The following is an 18267-nucleotide window of genomic DNA, read 5'->3' as shown; positions in this document are numbered from 1 at the left end:
GTAAGTTCGTTTCATGCGAGTTGCTATGTAACGAAATCATGCAACGGATGTCCCCCCTCTACTCGGCCACGTAGTCGAGTTCGTAGTGGGGATCGCTTGAGCCGTGAGCGCGCTTCAATGCAACGTTCGTTACAGGCAACTCTGGCATGTATAGTGTAAAATTTAAATTCATAGTGTACAAATAATACCATTAAACCAATTATTTAACTCCTATCCCGGTATGTTTGTGTGTTTGAAGAAGTTTCGCTTCAGTAGCGTGTTGTACAATTACACTTTTTTTTTATTACATCTCTCGATTGTTTCTTTTTTTCCTGTTTTCGTTATCGTTCTCATAGAGCTTTTAGTCCTTATAATCGGGTAGAATTTAAAGTTTTATACTGTTGGGATTGGGGATATAGGTGAATGAAGTACATAGAGTATTCCAAAGTAACTGGCTTTTTTTGGAAACATCTCTGTCTGAAACGTATTTATTTAGGTTACTAAGTACTATGGGAGTTGAAACCGAAGGTGCCGTAAGTTAGTAAAATTGAGTGGCAGCGCGTTTTGACGTGTACGATAATTTCGTATCGTGTTTTTTCTTCCTGTGAAACACGGTCCTTTTATAAAGCGTGATGGTAAGATACAAACGCGTTAGCATAGAGGTACGCGGACATTCCGTTTCGTACGTCGCATTTAGTACGTGGTACCTAAGGGCGACAGTGGTTTCCCGGGCGGCGGCCCCTTTGACTTTCCGAACCGATGAGCCAAAAATTAAGCGAGGAACAAAAAATTTGTCTCTCAGTCTAAGAAGACCGTGAGCATATTCGCGCTTCACTTGATCCCGATTCTCTTCTCTTCGGTAGGGCCTCGCTGCCAGCCCATTCCTTTACCTTTATACCTTACCACCTACCAATAGGTGTAGGTATTACATACATACATACGAATCTGCCTTTTACTTGTAGTCTACGTTAAATGCAGCAACTATAACGGTTTATATACCGAATTCTGTCCTCGATGTGACTAATACTTTTATTATAAAAATGAATAAAAAACGCTCACAATCAAGGAATTAAGTGATTACCAACATACGGATGTTTGATTCTAGTATTTCCAAGTTAACAAGTGTAGGTATTGCTAGCACAGAGTAGGCACGTAAAAAAGTTTGTTAATTGAGCCCTTGTATCATTTTCCTTGTGCTTTCGTCAGCCGAGAGTGGAGTACCTAAACTAAAGTTGGAAGTAAACGTTGGACGGGCGCAAAAGTTCTTTGCTAAATATTTGCCAAAATGATGTTAGTTCGGCAGCGGACAGCAGTTGGTAAATACACTGTCAGCCTTTAGTTCCCAGGGGGTCAAGTGACCCGTGCAAACAAACGCGAATGTGTTTAGTCTTCTTTGGGGACTAACAGCTTAATTGAAAGAATTGTACATTCGGCACCTATTCGTTTTCATATAACATACAACTTAAGCTATTAGCAAATGCTTAAAAAAAAAAGAGGGAAACTTCCTCAACCGATTTTACTTAGTATTAGGATGACTTCGTCTTTATCTCATTCATTCTTTCCATTAAAATTTGTCAGCTCCAGTTACCTGATTCACGTGCTAATTAAAACGATCCTATATTCTTAATAAAGTGTCGTTTAGTTTAAGCATACATAAAATTTAGATGTGTATTTGCGTTTGATCGCCGTTCCCACACAAGCGTCGATGCGCCCTTGTTTCTTTGTCTTCGGTACTACCATAGCACTAATAGTGCGGTCTCGTTTGTGGAGTTTCTGCCCTTTTGGGTCCATTTTAAACCCGTTAAAGTAGGCCAAGATTATCTGGACGCAAAGAGACCGCCGCTATTATGCAGGAGCGTCTTTATTGTACCTTCGACAATGCCCTCATGTCGTCCTGCATTCTAATCCAAAAACAACCGATTTTACCCTCTCCATTCCATCCATATCTCACTTATTTAGTTTAAGTATAATGACTGCTTTTGAGTGGTGTTTACAAATAAGAAGATCGTAGCACAGCTACGTGTAGTACGATAAACTAGAGAGGTGATAGAGTGGGTATTTTTAAGCAGTAAAACAATCAGATTTTGCTTTTTTCCGTTATAAAAATAAACGACAGAGTTTAAATTGTAAATAAACGAAACATGAGAGACATTTGGGTACATTGTGTATTATTTGTTATGTCCAAGAGCACGCGTTCGCCGCGACGCTAGAGGGCGCGGTACTTGACGCCTTCCTATCCGACAGTCACGCGTTGCATTTCAACCCCCTTCGTTGTGCCTAACAATGATGGACGCCTAAAAGTTTTCCATTTTTGTTCCTCTGCTTTTTATATTTGTTCTTTTTCGTTTTCGTCGTCCTTGTTTTTCGTTTTATCCGGCGCACCTAACATACGTTACTATCTATAGTTATATTTTGCAACAGATATAGATAGATACGTGATGGGTACGAACGCACAGCTAGTTACTGTCTCCAGGAGCAAGTAATTTTCGAGTGTGAATACAACGTCGAAATGGCTCCCTAATGCCGTCGTGGAGGTGTTTGGTTGATGCGAGACCGACACGCGAACTCGGAATAAATAAATACCACCTTCATGTGGGTTGCTAGATATCTAAAAGGTTTGGTTTTGTACGTGAACGAACTGAAATAACGAAGCGGAAAATCGGAAAACGCCTTGCCGCCACCACTTCGTTCATCTTCGTAATGCATAGGTATACGTATATATTTGTAGGTGTAGTGCTTTATCTTTTCGGCGTTAACTTTTATTTGAAACATATCAATAAGAAGAGATTAATAAAAATTAACTACGCGCTTCTAGTAGATACAGTTCAACACCCTAATACACGTGAAGATGATGATTATGCTTTTACTTTGAATATGGTACTTTATATACCTATAGGATACCTACGTTGAAACTGCATCGTAAATGCATAAATAATAGTGCTTTTTCTTCATTTCTCTATACTTGAGGAATAGATACCGTTCGCTTGGCTGAAAATGTGGTTTTTATTGTCGAATAGAGGCTACCGTGTGCGCCATGTTCGATGTGCAGGTAGGTACTCGTACTCGTATAGGTAACCTATAATATGGCTACATTTACGAGCATCTCCGTGAGATAAGATGAAATTTTCATTAGCGCGTCTGCTATCGCGTTCGTCTATCTTTCCTGGTACGACAACAACCCCATTTCACACCACAAGTTCATCGGTCCACAAGAGGACCACCTAAAGAGATAAACGGATCACATCAGCTCGACGTTTCGATTGACCGAACCTCTCCTTCCTCTCGCCATCTCGCCATTAGGACAGCGCGCTCGTTAGTAGTCCATAAAACGGTGGCGTTTGGTCATCGATTTCTAAGTGGAAACCGTTGTTTTAGATATCTTAATTACCCCTGATATCGCTTTTGGTAAGGCTACTGTTTCGTTAACAGCTCTGGGTGGCACAATACCTACCATCGATGACGTGCTATCGTCATCGCCGCGGTTATTTTGTCTTTGTATTATATTTATATAAATCTCTTCGTATTAGATCCGACATTCTCTGAAAGCGTTATTACGTTCAATTTGATAAACCGCAAATTTTAAGTAAATATTTTCTCTGGATGGTTCTTCGTATTATGATGTTATGTTATGTGTAAAAATTGAATCTATTCTTTTACGATGCCTATGCAACAAGTTGTCATCAATCGATAATAATTAATATCGGTTTTCTTGAAAGTAGCTATAGGTAATATAGAATCATCGAAAGTCTATCAGGCAGGATGTCAGGATTTTTCGATTTCTTCTGTGAACCGATTAGAGGTAGCAAAACTTTTACAACTGAAAGTCTCGTAAGTACCTATATGTGGATATAGGTAATATATACTTAACCAAAAGAGGCCGATTCCTTTGTTTCTTTTAAAACTATCACGCCTCAGAAATAGCTAATAAGTAGTAATAAATATTTTAATATTTGTTTTGTTGTTGAACTGACACAGCGTCGTCGTTATTCGTGTTTCGGGGTTGTTTATTGGCCGAAAATATACGTCCGTTGTTTTCCTCACCTTGATTAAATAATTTTTTCGCGTGTCCCATGCAACGGCCGCTAAATGAAGTCACTCATCATCCAACCTTCCTCCCATCCCACTGCCTCCGCTTGTCACGTGCCAAGCGGACATATTTTTTCCTATTTTGTCGTTCGCGACGAAAAAAATCCGGAAAAACGTACCAATCCATAATGTTCACACAAAGAGCTTTCGTTCCAGACACCGCGCCGTTTTATTTCTTCCAAATGTGGCTGATGCGGACCAAAGACAAAGGTGGAAATCTGCGGCTACGCGACATAGGTACCACAGCAGTAGTTACCTGTAGTCAGGAATGAGGGGTTGACTGTTAGTTGCTCCCCGAATGTCCGAAACGTTAGGCATAAATAACGAAAACGACAGCAACTTATTGCCCGTCAAGAAAGTTTTCGAGAATTTTTTGTTAAAAGGGATGTTAATACGCTCCTATTATTATTATCCGAACGTTTTTATTGCTTATCGCATGCGAAACGAATTAATGGATCGTTGTCGGTGGTAAATTTATTGCTCGAAATCTCGTCCAAGTACAAGCTAATATATTAGCATACAACAAACGACAGTTTCTTCGTTTATTACATGACGCAGACTTATCATCAATAATAATAATTTTTTTGTTTATGCTTTATGCAGGTACCTAACCAACTAGGTATCAAGTATATGTACCTATGTATTATATGCAAGATAAATATATGAAATTTCTAAATTAGCGGAAGGATATTATGTATGCAGGGTTGCATTAGATATTATATATACTACGCATAACGTTATCGTCGACACATTAGCTGTAGAGCAATACTTGTTGTAGGTACGAAGGCACCCCTAAAACCCTAAGTGAATGGCGTCACGCCCTCGGGCGGAGTTTATACGTCTTTTCTAAATAAGACATGCATTCGGCCATATGCATATTATTCATTTAGCACTTTTTTTCAGGTTGGTTTTTTTTTAAATTGGCGAATAAAAAAGTTGCGATCCCCGCGCCGCTGCCATTCGTTTGGTCACAAGAACAATGACGACGGTAGCGTGCAATAAACGGCGTACCGGGGTGGGTGGACGGGACGTGCCTATCAACTAAGCACAAGGTACAGGAACAGATACAACGAGCGAACAGGATGTTGGCCAAAAGCAGCTAAGCAGCTGCGTATCTTTATTTAGTAGAAGGATAATAACGTTAATTACCCATTATTTCGTCAGTCAGTGTGTTTCTTGGCGGACGAAGTGGGATATTGTGAGTGAATCCTGCCCGTTTTCGGTCTTTGCTGATCATGAAACCTTTCTAATTTGTCTGAGACATTTTCAATCGCTTGATTACATTTTCATCTAACCACCTCTGGTCCCATTCGATAGGTACGTCGTATCCTGTTGGTAAATAGGTAATAGGCTACTCATTTCCCACGCAGTAGGTACTAGATGCTTCTCGGCCACCTCCACGCTACTTATGTAGATCGTGTTGATGTATTTATTTTTCCTTTTGAATTAATGACCTTATAAATAGCGATGCGGCTGCGGTTTTGTCACCGCGCGAACAACTTTGTGATGCGGTTACGTTTATTAAAATTTAACGTCGAGTTGTCGGCTTTCCGAAAAGAGAACGCGTACGGCTAAGATAAATGAGAAAGACACGAGATGACGCTTTTAAAAGATCGAAAAATACCCGCGCGCTCTTTATCACCATTGTTAATTGCTCTCACGGCATATAAAAGTGACCAAAGTCAAGTTGACTCGCTGTTTTCGGTCAAAATCGGAACTTTATATTCATGCAAGTAGGTGGTCTCGCTGGCTAATTACGTAGCTTTTGCTCTTCTCATTCTTCGCTGCCGAGGCTCGAAATGTTCGTCTTACACGATTGCGTCAAAATTCACAAACTACTATATAACAACGACGACGACGACGACGATAATGATGATGTGTGTCCCTTTCTTTATAAATATCCATATGTGTAGATAATAAATTACATCGTTGCACCAATTTTGTCAAGGGATATTTTATTAGCTGATGTTGTCTTCAAAAACGAACGTTGTCCGGCAAAATTTCCGCTTTCTTGTGAGACGCCTTCAACTGATTTTTTTTCAGGGGGTGCAAATCCAATTTCGCGTCTTTCACAACGCAGATGCATTTTAATATTCAGTGGATCAGGAGCGCTACCACAAGGGATTAAAGACGCGCTAAAGTAAACTCGTTAGATTTGAACATCAAACGAAAATACTCTTTACAAAAGGCCAGGGACGTACTGGGAATTTTTCCACAATGATACAAACCGTCATTTGTTTTTAATCGTCATCAACACCATAAGGCCTTCAGTCCGAAGTTTGATTGGAACCAATTTCTGCATTTCTCGAAAACCACAACCTTACTTTCGTTTGTTATTTCCCCCATTTTCTAAATGTAACGATCTCTAGAATTTTCCAGAATATTTTAAAAATTCCTTCTGTACCCCGTCTAATATATCTGGTGCCTTACTATTCCTTAACCCAAGCTTTTCTCTCAGTATAACGGTATCCAAATTCATCTACCTCCCCGTTGTCTCCTTTTTCTAATACATCTCCTTGCTCTTTTTTAATTTTCTATAAACCAATGTCTCCTAACTCGTTTCTTATCTCATTACTATAGTGTCCTATTACTCTAAAATTACTTTTAATTATATTATAAGCCTAATCGTTGTTACCCACCACAAACTTCTCTACTTATATAATACGCCTATTATGTATCTATCCACTGCCACTTAGCTGTCCTATTACGCTTCCTAATGATTTCCCACTTTATCACCTAGTGCAATCTTATGATCCTATGCAAATCTGTCAAACCGTCAGACATCTGAATAGTTTATGTAGATACCTATTAAGTATCCAGTTAGTTTACAAAATAGAAGTAAGAATAATAATAATCGTAACATATATGTATGTAGGTAGGTATTAGACCACATAAAATTATAATTAATTTTTCATGTATTGTTTACATTAGGGTAGACAACGATTTGACTATCTTCTTAACTGAAAGAAACCAATAAACTTTTGTATCCATGCGTCATCAGAAGATTAATTTTTGATTTGGTACAGGTCTTATTTAAGCCCACCCTTCCTTACAGCCCTGTTCTTTGTAAGCGTTTGCGCGTTTTCCAGAAAATTCGCTTCTGTTTCGGAGATCGACGTCTCGCAGTCGTCTTTTCCGTCTCGAGATTAAAGATATAGGTTTTGCCCCCGGAGAGGGTTCACTGCTCAGGGGTTGTTAAAAGCATCATCCATCGAGTTAGAGGGATGAACGAACCGGGTCGATCTCGCGAAAATCGTCTTAATGTATTTTCTAGATGTTTAATACGAACAATCCAACTGACTACCCTCCTACCTCCTTCATCTTGATCGTATTAACAGAGAAATTGTTAAACACCGCGGATACGCTCGCAACTTTCGTTAATATCTATATCTACGTAAGTAGAAAAGGGTAAATTGAATATTTGCTTGATATGAAATCGTCACACCTGATAATCATCAGGTCATTTACTTACTGATAAATATCGTTTTGTATACTAATTGTATGTCAGTGTTGGCAAATTCATTGATTTTTATGCGAAAAACAGACACTGGGTACCGTACAAAAGCTTGAAACATAAATATCAAATGGCGAACGTACCGACAACCTTGCCAGCCGATTAGTTTGAAATAACCACCTGGGGAATCACTCCTGCTTTGGCATTTCTTTTTCCCTTTAATATAGCGTCATAGATAACGCGTGCAAGAGTCTTTGTTTTGTTATCAGGTGGCTACTTATCTTATACGCTTAGTGTTGAAAAACATGCACAAAACATGACTTAATCTACTTATGCACAGATAGATATAGAGGTACGTATTATAATGTAAACCTTTTTCTAAATAAGATACCAAGTAGACTCGTGCTTACATATATAAAAGATCACGTTTCTGTATACTCCGGTATTTTATCGTCAAAGGTGTTAAGTAGAATGATACTAGGAACGTACAGTACTTACAAAACCATGCTTGTCCGAAATGTTGTTGGTCAGTTTGAGTTTGTGGAATGATACGACCTTTTGCATCCATTGCTCGCCTGTCGAAGGGCTGTCGGGGTGAATGTACATGCGTTTGGGCATTTCCGGATCCGCCTTGCCCGCCACCATCCACCGACTAAAAGGAAACCAAAAGTGGTAGATTAGGTTAGGTTACTTTTAAAATAAATTTTATCTATAAGACGTGATCCGGTTAATCACAATCAGCTAGTCTGATATAAATTAAAATTTCAACTTAACGAGTACATTACAAGTATATGGTAAAAGGAAACTTATTTGTACAGCCAAAACGCATGCTTCTTGCCTGATTTGTTTACACATGTATCGGGTATTTGTTTGTTAAACGATAGAAATTTTGCCTAAAATATTACATCGGTATCGAAATTCCATAACAACAAAGTTACGCATTATTTATTTTATGATTTTCCTTTTATATGTCCATTTTTTTTTTTGCTGGTGGCCAATGATTGAGGGTTGTTTTATACAAAATTTTAGTATAAGTATAAAATTGAGAGCGCAGAGCGGCGTACCTATATCTGTGTAGTTACACAGATTTGAGTAAATGGTTACGCGTGGCGAGCGAATTTTTAACGCGAACATAGAACAGCTATCTACCGATCAAAACAAACACCCGAACGGCTTTTTTCTTTTTTTGATTCTGAATAACAAAACCAGTGAAAAACAAATATGAAAAAACAAATGAAATGTAGGTAGGTAGTTACTAGTAGTTTCTAACCTGTTATGGAATTTATATCTGCAATCGTCGATAGCAACGATGTCCATAAGGAGGATGTATTTGGATTTTTTGTCTAAACCGGATACGCGCACTTTGTAGGCAGGAAACATACGCCTGGAAAGAAGTAAAAACTAAACGTTAGAACTATCGAATCACCTGTTGTGAAATTTATATCGGTAATCGTCCGCGGCCACGATGTCCAAAAGGAGGATGTACTTGGCCTTTAGATCCAAACCCGATACCCGGAACTTCATTTGAGGAAACATCTGCCTGAAAAGGAGCATCCGAACAGAAAAATAAAACTATTTTTTACCTTTACACTGATGGACGGACGTGATGGAATAAAATATAGGTACTTTTGCAGGTTGCAATTGTTACTAGGTTTCGGAAAGAAGTTATTATTGTTTATTTTATAACTTATATTAGGCATGTAATAGGTATATAAATACATTAGTATAGTCTAGACTTTAGATGCTTATGCATGGAAAAGGACGCATCTCGTATCGCATCGGTGGTATTCTGATTAGTCGGGGCTGGATCGACAAACGGAGCTACTTATCATTGTTGTAGTAGGCCGGTATAGGATCATAAATCAAAACTTTTAGAGCCGGCTCCGTTCGAAGGTATTTAGCCGATCTGGTAGTAAAGCACACGTAAAACATGCTACGGAACGACGACGGGACGTGTAAGTATTAAAAAAATTTAATACGGAGCGACCGCGAGCCGCGACCGACTCAAGGATTTAGAGGGCCGCAGAGCACAGTGTCCTGCCCGATCGCCGATCCCGATCGCTCAGGTACCTATCCGAAAAGGAAGATTCCATCGTACCGCTTTACCGCATCGTGCCCTCGCTGGTTCGCTCTTTTCGTCGTCACGGTCATCATCATCAGCATCATCATCATCATCATCATCATCGTCATCTTACTCTTGGTCGTCGTGATCGTCTCCGTGGTAGTTGTTGTTATTATTATTACCGCGACGGACAGTGGCGTTGTCTGTTTGTTTAGTGCATCTCTGGTGCCGTAGGCGCCTGACGGGCGCACGGCGGGGGGGCGGCCCGTTCCAAATATGCCGTATTAAGTCAATTATTGGAAACTGGCGCCTAGGCGCTCTGCGGCTCTTTCACGATCTTTCCGATACCGCCTCCCTGTCATCGTGCTCTTGCTTGTTGTTAAATTAATGTATGATTCGAAGTGAAGTTACACATGAAATTGTCGCTTGTTTATATAATTCTTCTTTTTCATACTTTTACTTATTCTAAAGTTTCGGCTTCGTATTCCTATTATCCGTCGTAGGATAGGATAACGTTAGAAAAATAATGAGATTTCACCGGCGTTTGCTTATTTGCCCCTCTTAGAACTTGCATAATTATTCTTTTCATTGTTAATGTAAACATCATTTCGTATGAAGCGACGACGGCTAATAAGTAGACACATGTATATATAATAATGAAGCGCCATAATAATTGTGTGGAATACAGCCCAGCCTAATCACACACCGTCGACCACTGCATGGGTTCACCTTGTATTTAGGTGCAAATTAGTTTGCCAACCGGAGGCATTATTATATCAGACATCGGATTATTACGTGGAATCAGAAAAACACGTACCAGCACGCGAACCTTACAAACGGGTTTATAAACTTACTTATTAATTTATCCGCGTTAGCGTTCTGTAGATACTTTTATTTTCTATTAACTTATCGGCTATTTTTGTTTTCTATTAACAATGTTCGAGTTTTGGAATATTTAGGGTTGTTAATGAAGGCGCCGATGGCGACAGAATTACCAAACAATAAGCTCCAACTTTTTCTTGTTCCCCATTTCAAGCGCAACTCGGTGCGACCACGTATAGCTAATATATACAAACTGTGAACGTGTTTCTTGCAGCTTGGCAATTGCAAATTTAATATTTATCAACAGTTGCCATTGATAAAATCGTACACAAGACGCAAAAAAACCATAAAGTGGACTAGGAGAATACAAATCGATCAGATAAATGCCAATGAAAACCAAAATTATTTTGTTGTTCGTTAACATTTATGGTCATACCTAACACCTAAATCAAATTTAATAAATCTGTGTCTGGTTAAACGTATTGGTAAAAGGTTGATTCAAGCTTATGTGATAAAGATGTCTACGTAAAAGCGCCCTACGATAATAATGATGGGGTAGTTAGTCTTCTCTGATCATCATCATCCATATTCTCGATGATATTACAAACATCCCCTGCTTTTGAAAATCGACAGCTGCCGGTAATCTATCACATAAACAACCCTAAAATTGAAGACATCTTTCGAAGGGGGCGGGGGATAATCGGGAGTTGGTGTCTCTACGTATTCAGACACAACATATACGAATGTAGAGTGTGTATAGGTTAGGTGCGTTCGTCTGTATGCGTTTAAAAGCCCGGATAGACCGATGCCTTCGGCATGGATCGAATCATCCTTTTGTATGTATTAACTAATAAAACATCACCACCACGCCAGTGGTGTTTACATAGGAAATACACTGTTAATGTTGTAGGCGTATTTGACTTTGGGAGAGAAATGAAGTTATCATTAAAATATTTGGAAATATTGGTATCTACAAGTAATGCTACTGAACTTTTAAGCTTGGTTTGAAACCGTTAAATTAGATCTACGTAAGATAGTGTTGCCCAAACGCAAGAACAAGACGAGACTTAGCCAGTCTTGGTCTTGGTCTTGCGCCAATACACCTGGTCTTGGTCTTGCGCTCCCAGTCTTGGTCTTGGTCTTGGTCTTGCGCTCCCAGTCTTGGTCTTGGTCTTGGTCTTGCAGCAAGAGTCTTGCAAGTCTTGCAATTACCTATTAGTCTATTACTATTTATTAAAGTTTACTTTAAATCCTAGAAAAACGTATTAGAATTGGAACATTGTGAGCTTGAATGAATATAGCCATAGTAAAGATCAAGCAGATTAATAAATAACTGAAGATTTGATAAGAAATTCGAAAAATCAACTGACCTATATGTCGTTTTCCATGGAAGTAACTGTTTCTTAATAAACATTTATGATCCTTGCTTTCTACCGCGCCGCCTCGCCACGTGCCGGCTCTATGATAAGGATGCCGCCGCAAATCAAACAATAATATAAAGCGTGTAAAAAAATTCGAAATTATTTTGCATGAGTATACCTACACCCTATGGCGGCAATCAAATAGTGTCAAATGTTATGATTTCGGCGTGGCGGCAACGATTGTTTTAGATTTCAAAAGAAGCCGCCGGCGCGTGTATCATAACCATGTACTTCCGAAAAGCGGCAAATTTCTTTGAGAAGTAAGTACAAAACCTTTGATGCCGCATTATCAAAGTGCCGATGGTTAAAACATAACTATGCATGCACTCAGTTTGATTTTAATAATTTTTTTATTCGCTATGTTTATGGTATTAGTCGTAATGCGCATAGGTCCAGTTTTTCATATTCTTTGATACAGTTTTTTGCGTCTCATAGAATTCCTAAGCGTACCTACCTATACACCGAACTGTTACACCTAACTACTCAGTGAAATAGCGCTAAGTCCTAGCTGCAAGACGCAAGAGTCTTGCAGGCTATGTCTTGTTCTTGCTCAAGTCTTGCACGGTCAGTCTTGGTCTTGGTCTTGCTAAAAATACGCGGTCTTGTTCTTGGTCTTGGTCTTGCAAAAACGCAAGAACAAGACCAAGACTGCAAGACCAAGACTGAATTTGGGCAACACTAACGTAAGATATAAGATCCATGCAGAGAAATAACTCAAAACGATTTGTATTTGAGTATCTATTATTCACGCCTAATAAAATGTATTAGGGATGAGGTGTCACTTCTGAAATAATTATCAGTGTTTCGTCGTTTTCGTGAACCGTTTCGTACAAAAAGTCCCAATGCCTCAATAAAATCAATAAAATAATTGATCATAAACAAAAGCTCTTCGAATATAAAAGGGTATTACGTGACCCCAATTTCAGATGCCTGCACGATGTTAAACTATTTTCCTCTTTCTAGCTTGTCGACACTTGAAAATATGTGCGTACGTACCATCTACTCACGTGAAAACTTCTCACCCTGGAACAAAAGATTAACAAACTTTTGCTTTCAACAAATTCATTAAACCGTTCCGATCATTTGTATAAAAAAAGAATGAAATTTATTTTCAACTAACCTATGACAACCCGCTTAGCTGATGGGTTTACATTCTCACTTGTTCTATTTGGGCTTAAGCAGAGTGATGGGAAAATTTCGAACATCGAAGAGCATTCTACAACATTCTCACTTATTCTTCTTAACTGGTGTTTGGTGCGCCGTGGTCCACTCGCAGACTAGTGAAGAAAATATTAGGAGGTTCCATGGGGCATTTGTTAGAGCACTGATCGAAATATACAAAAACGCCCTAGGTCGACCACATTTAAACACCATAGTTCCTACACCGCCGCAGCTACCGACATGCAACCACCATAATGCATGATAGGAGGCTCGAGGCTACTCTCACATGTAAACATCGGTGGTTTGCGATGGGTGCCTAGTCTATTTTTAATAGATGCATCCACGGAAACCGTAGTAAAAAGTGACCTTTATTTACGTGTTGATCGATTAGACTTACGTGTGTGTGCCATTTATATAGCGTAAAAGGAATCTTAATAAAACTGTTAAACGGAATGTGCAAATTTCGAACGCGTCCCGACCAAAACGAGCGATCGACCGATGCATGGGACATTAGACTCTTCTTGTACATCCTTATTAGGTAAATACTAAATTCTCTTATCTCATCGCACTTTATAATATCTATCTAATAATTGTTTATTGCAATTGGGAAACCCGTAAAATACAAATAGATAATTAATTGAGGTGTTCGGCGTGTAATAAGAGTTGAAGACCCTCCACGCGGTGTTGGTAAATGTAAACGCAAGAAGGAAAAGGACGACGTATAGTATTATCCAAAAATAACAAACAAAACGCGATCGTATAATTACAGGTCATACGTATAGGTAGAACGATGAGGATCGAGTAAGCCGAGAACGAACATCTTTTGTTTTTGGTTAATGGCGAACGACTTGGTCGACTGCACCTTATAGTGCACGTCAATAAGGTATAATTTAGTATTTATCATATTTTCAGTGTGGTAGGTACGAACGGCCAGTTTGATCGTCAACGTGAGCTCACGCTAGAGAATCGGAGGCTTCTTCACTCGGTCCGTTGTACAGTCGTGATTATTATGATATTCAAGGTAGTTTACAACGTTGTTATACTGCAACGAGGTTTTACTTGATTAAAGGTGGGCCTCCTAGCGTCCACTGACGGCGACGCTCCGCACCAAATAATGGAGTCATCGACGCAAAACACGCGTACATTTCTACCTACACTCGTACCTATGGTAGGTGTACGCAGGTACTACAAGGACAGATCGAAAAATCCTTATCCCGTGTGAGACCGGGTGTTAGAATAGTCTCACCGTCAAGTCTCGGCGTGTCGTAAGAGGCGACTAATTGAGACAAAACCTAGTAGGTACGGTATAGTTAAAATATAGGTGCATACGGTGCTATTCGGCATCGACAATGGTCCAAAGGGTAAGACGCGATAAGCATATCGTAGCTGGGCGAAGGTACGAATGTAAATCTACCCTGAAATAAATTTGGCTAAAAATATCAGTATAGATTCCATCATAAATGCACCTACGTACTATAGAAAAATGAAAAAAGGTCGATTTTCAAAATAGTCTAGCACAGCTAGTGCATCACCTTGGGCTACCTTTGCCCAGTCACAATTGCTTATGACATCTTATTCTTTCGGCGGGTTATGGTACCTAATAGACTCTATAGTAGACACCTATATGAGAATCGTAGGAGCCAAAGGAAAATTAACACTTTCTTGAAATATATTAAAATAATAATAGTTAGGTATTCACTTCGCGTTGGGCTGTTTACTGTAATAGAATTCGTTTAATTTTTTAATTTTCTTTACATTTTGTTTGCTTACTAATACCTAAGTGTATGTATGTATGTATGTATATGTATGTATCTGCCAAAGAATAGACCGCACACGTACTTGCGGACGGTAAGAAATAATTGAATTAAGTTTGTAAAATTAGAACGGTCTGCTTTGTAATAACATCTGTGAAATTCGGCTTAATTCTCTTGAAAAGAAAAACATTTAAGTAATTTGTAATGGGTGCACCATTGGATACTGTTGCCGGTAAAAAAGTTTTCGTAGTTTGGAAACTGGAAAGTGAACTTTACTAATTTTTTACTATCTTAGAAGTTTCTCTAAAATTAGCGACCATTCGTCACGTGCGATCTTTTGAGTAGGTATATTTCGTGCAATTTACGTCACAAAATGTTTTTAACATGAACACAATGTCAACATAGCTACAGGATGACGATAAGTAGCCAAGCCTTGTTTAGGTCGGACTAGTCGGTCTGTATTAATATGTCTGTCTCCCATCACTGGCCAGGAGGTTCACCATTATGGTTGAATGCGTCAGTGTTAAGATAATGAGATGCAATTGAACTGCATTATAACCACTATGATCGCGAGAACCAAATACTACTTTCAGCCCTTTGTTTCTGTCGTATAATAAAATGCATTAATTAGGTATGCCATCAGACTTAATCCGTCGTTTATTAAATAAGTACAATTTATTTTACTCGGAATTGCAACATTCTTTGGTCAAATTCGAGATGAAAATACATATTTACTGCTACTGTTGCACATGTAATGGTCCTTAAGCGAGGGTATTTTTGGCATGAAAATTAACCTTTTCCCTGGCGTGCCGAGCAACAATGCGGAGTCGCTTTAACACACTTAGGTACGAGTGCGCCCTTTCTTTTTCGTGTTTTTGGACACTTGTGAGGTAATGGGCTTTCTCGATATCTTGTCTGAATGTTGAGAACAGAGCGATCGAGTCGACCAAAAAGCAACTGTTTTACCGGTCTGCAATCTCTCCCCGTTCGCGTTACCACGAACGAGTCCGAACAATAGGGAAAATCCCATCAAGCCCTTGAAGGGAATAAAAAAGCCAGACGATATAAGCAGAGAGTGTGAAAAGTGTATCCGACTGAAGTTTTTGCAAATTTCCTACCTATATTACGCGTACCTGCACAAAGAGGTTTGTCTTTGTTCTTATTTGCAACTAACACGTCGCCTTATTAGGCAATGCCAACTGTCGCTTGTAGGTGACATTATTTGTAGGAAAAAAGGTATTTATCTAAGCAGTTGGCATGTTTCATAGTGGTAGTTTACTTTACCGATTTATTAAAGCGTGAAAGACAAACAGAGTCGTAAAATCGAAAGTGATATTTCGGGGCCGGACGGTGTCACATACCAGATAACACTAACGACACTTTTGAAACTTCATCTGTAGACGGTTATCAAACTTGGGTGCCATTTGACCCCGGAGCTTGTTTATTTTATCAAACACATGTCACACATTTGCATACCAAGACAAGATTATTCAAGTCCGACGATTTCCAAAAAGTATTATAAATTGTACATACATACTATCTGAATTCATAAATACATACACGTAAACTGGGAATAAATCGTGACAATAATAATAATAATAATAATAGGAAATCAGAGCCAATCGAGAAAAAAAAGCTTTTATTGTAGTAAAACCACACCGACGTTTCACCTCTGGTTTGAGGTTTTATCAAGGCTGCAATACATGGTGACAATGATAATTAAATAAGTGCAAAAGTAATGAAAACTTACTATAGAAACCCAATAAATCTGGATATTTTTCATCAACGCGTGGGGAACGCGAGACTATGATATTAAGGATAATCTATCTCTCTAGGTATTCGTTGAGTGCATATATTTTTAATGTATAATAGACCCAGGGTGCATGGTACCTATTAGGATAGAAAAGCTTCAGTTTATGATACAAATGAAATTAATCAACCTACGGTGGTTACAAATATTAGATATACATAAAGACATAAATTTGTGCATGTTTAAAAGAATCGGCATAAAGCATACAGGTTTTAATTAGAAAATCAATATTTTATGTTAATCGCATGGCTATACGTGTTCTACTATGGTAATTCGTAACCAACCAGCTTTCATATAAGTGGCAAAATGATAGATATCACACGGAAAGACAATATTTTATTCAAACATGTGTAATTATACGTTTTACACATTACATACACATACTTACCCGTCCAGAGCAAATCAAACTTTTTTTTATCTTTTTTGTCCAGCTTTATATGGAATGACGGTGATGGTACCTACGCATTTTTAATTTATTTCATTTTATTTACTTAGTTAATAAACAGTTTATCAAAATTAAGAAAACAGGGATGTCGCCTAATTTTAGATGCTTTTTTCATCATTTTAATTATAGCTTAGACCTACTTTCAAAATATTGAAGAGGGTTACCGTTCAATCAGAATGTTTGGTTCCTTAATAGTTTATTAACTAAATAAATGAAACATGAGGCATAATATATATCATAAATGATATTGTTAAAATACACAAGATAAGTACTATGCACTTTACGATTTACCTACCGGAAAATAAAAAGCGACAAAAGTATAGTGACCGTTCTGCTCTCTGTAATTTGATATTCGTAACGATAAGCGTGATTTAGTGGGCATAAAGGACTAAAAAGTGACATACGTTTGCGTTAACCAGATAACATCGACCTGGAAAATTTGAAATTCTATTCGCGTTTACCGTATTTGTTTGTACGCGCTCTAATTGTATAAAGTATAAAAGGTCAGATCAACTTGGTTAATAGTTGGCTGGTGTTGGATGATCTCCACTAGTAGATACTGCTTGCCTATTAGGTACCTACCTATATCTACTTACTTAGCCACACATCGACTAAATTTTCATAATTACATATTTGCGTTCAAGTCGTCTTTAAAAAAAAAAAAAAAAATTGGTCTGAGCACATTTTGGTCGGTGCTAATACGACTAACTTCCCATTAGATAATACAGTTATTGTAAAGTACATTCGTTTCTAAAGTTTGAAAAAAACGCGGCACAATAATAAATAACAAACAATGTTTGAGAGTTCGTCATTTTATAAACCCATAAGAAACAGTATTTCGTCTGAGAAAACCGAATTGATAGAGTACTTGCATCAGTCAATTGGTAAATACTATTTTTTATTGTTTATCGATTGTTTATAACAATTCATTTTGTTATAAACAAATTTTTATTATAATATGTTATTATAATATGTTATTCCCTGTCTTGAATAATGATATTTCGTTATTATTGATTCCGTAACTTCATTGTTGTGATTAGATTAGAACGTATTTTAATTAAATTGTTTGTAATTAATTCGTTTTTTTTTTTATAAAAAAAAAACGGCTTGACCGATTTCGTTCAAATTTCTTTCAGATCTTCATTATGATAATATCTTTCGAAAAAATTTTGGTTGAGGGCGATATCTCAATCCGTTCTTGAGATATCGAAAACGAAAAAAATGCTGACATACGAACGTACGTACATACGTACGTACGTACGTACGTACGTAC

At 38.2% G+C, this 18267-nt stretch overlaps 1 protein-coding gene across 4 annotated transcripts in view; it reads right to left on the bottom strand.

Annotated features, from left to right (window-relative positions):
- The window catches only part of LOC108734565 (optomotor-blind protein), a 55005-nt gene that overhangs the window by 23634 nt on the left and 13104 nt on the right, over nt 1-18267 (bottom strand). The window contains exons 2-3 of one of the 4 annotated variants that reach the window (XM_018466180.1): nt 8946-9059; nt 8009-8171 (exon numbers count right to left, since the gene is read on the bottom strand). In XM_018466180.1, the coding sequence (XP_018321682.1) occupies nt 8009-8171; nt 8946-9059 (277 nt within the window). Of the gene's footprint in view, nt 1-8008; nt 8172-8789; nt 8904-8945; nt 9060-18267 lie in introns of all 4 variants that reach the window. The other 3 variants (XM_018466182.1, XM_018466179.1, XM_018466181.1) reach the window with 3 other exon arrangements.

This window comes from Agrilus planipennis, unplaced genomic scaffold (assembly GCF_000699045.2).
Source record: "Agrilus planipennis isolate EAB-ADULT unplaced genomic scaffold, Apla_2.0 scaffold62, whole genome shotgun sequence".
Classification (NCBI taxonomy): domain Eukaryota; kingdom Metazoa; phylum Arthropoda; class Insecta; order Coleoptera; family Buprestidae; genus Agrilus; species Agrilus planipennis.
The sequence above is the reverse complement of the archived record's forward strand: the minus strand, read 5'-3'. Positions and strand labels throughout refer to the sequence as shown.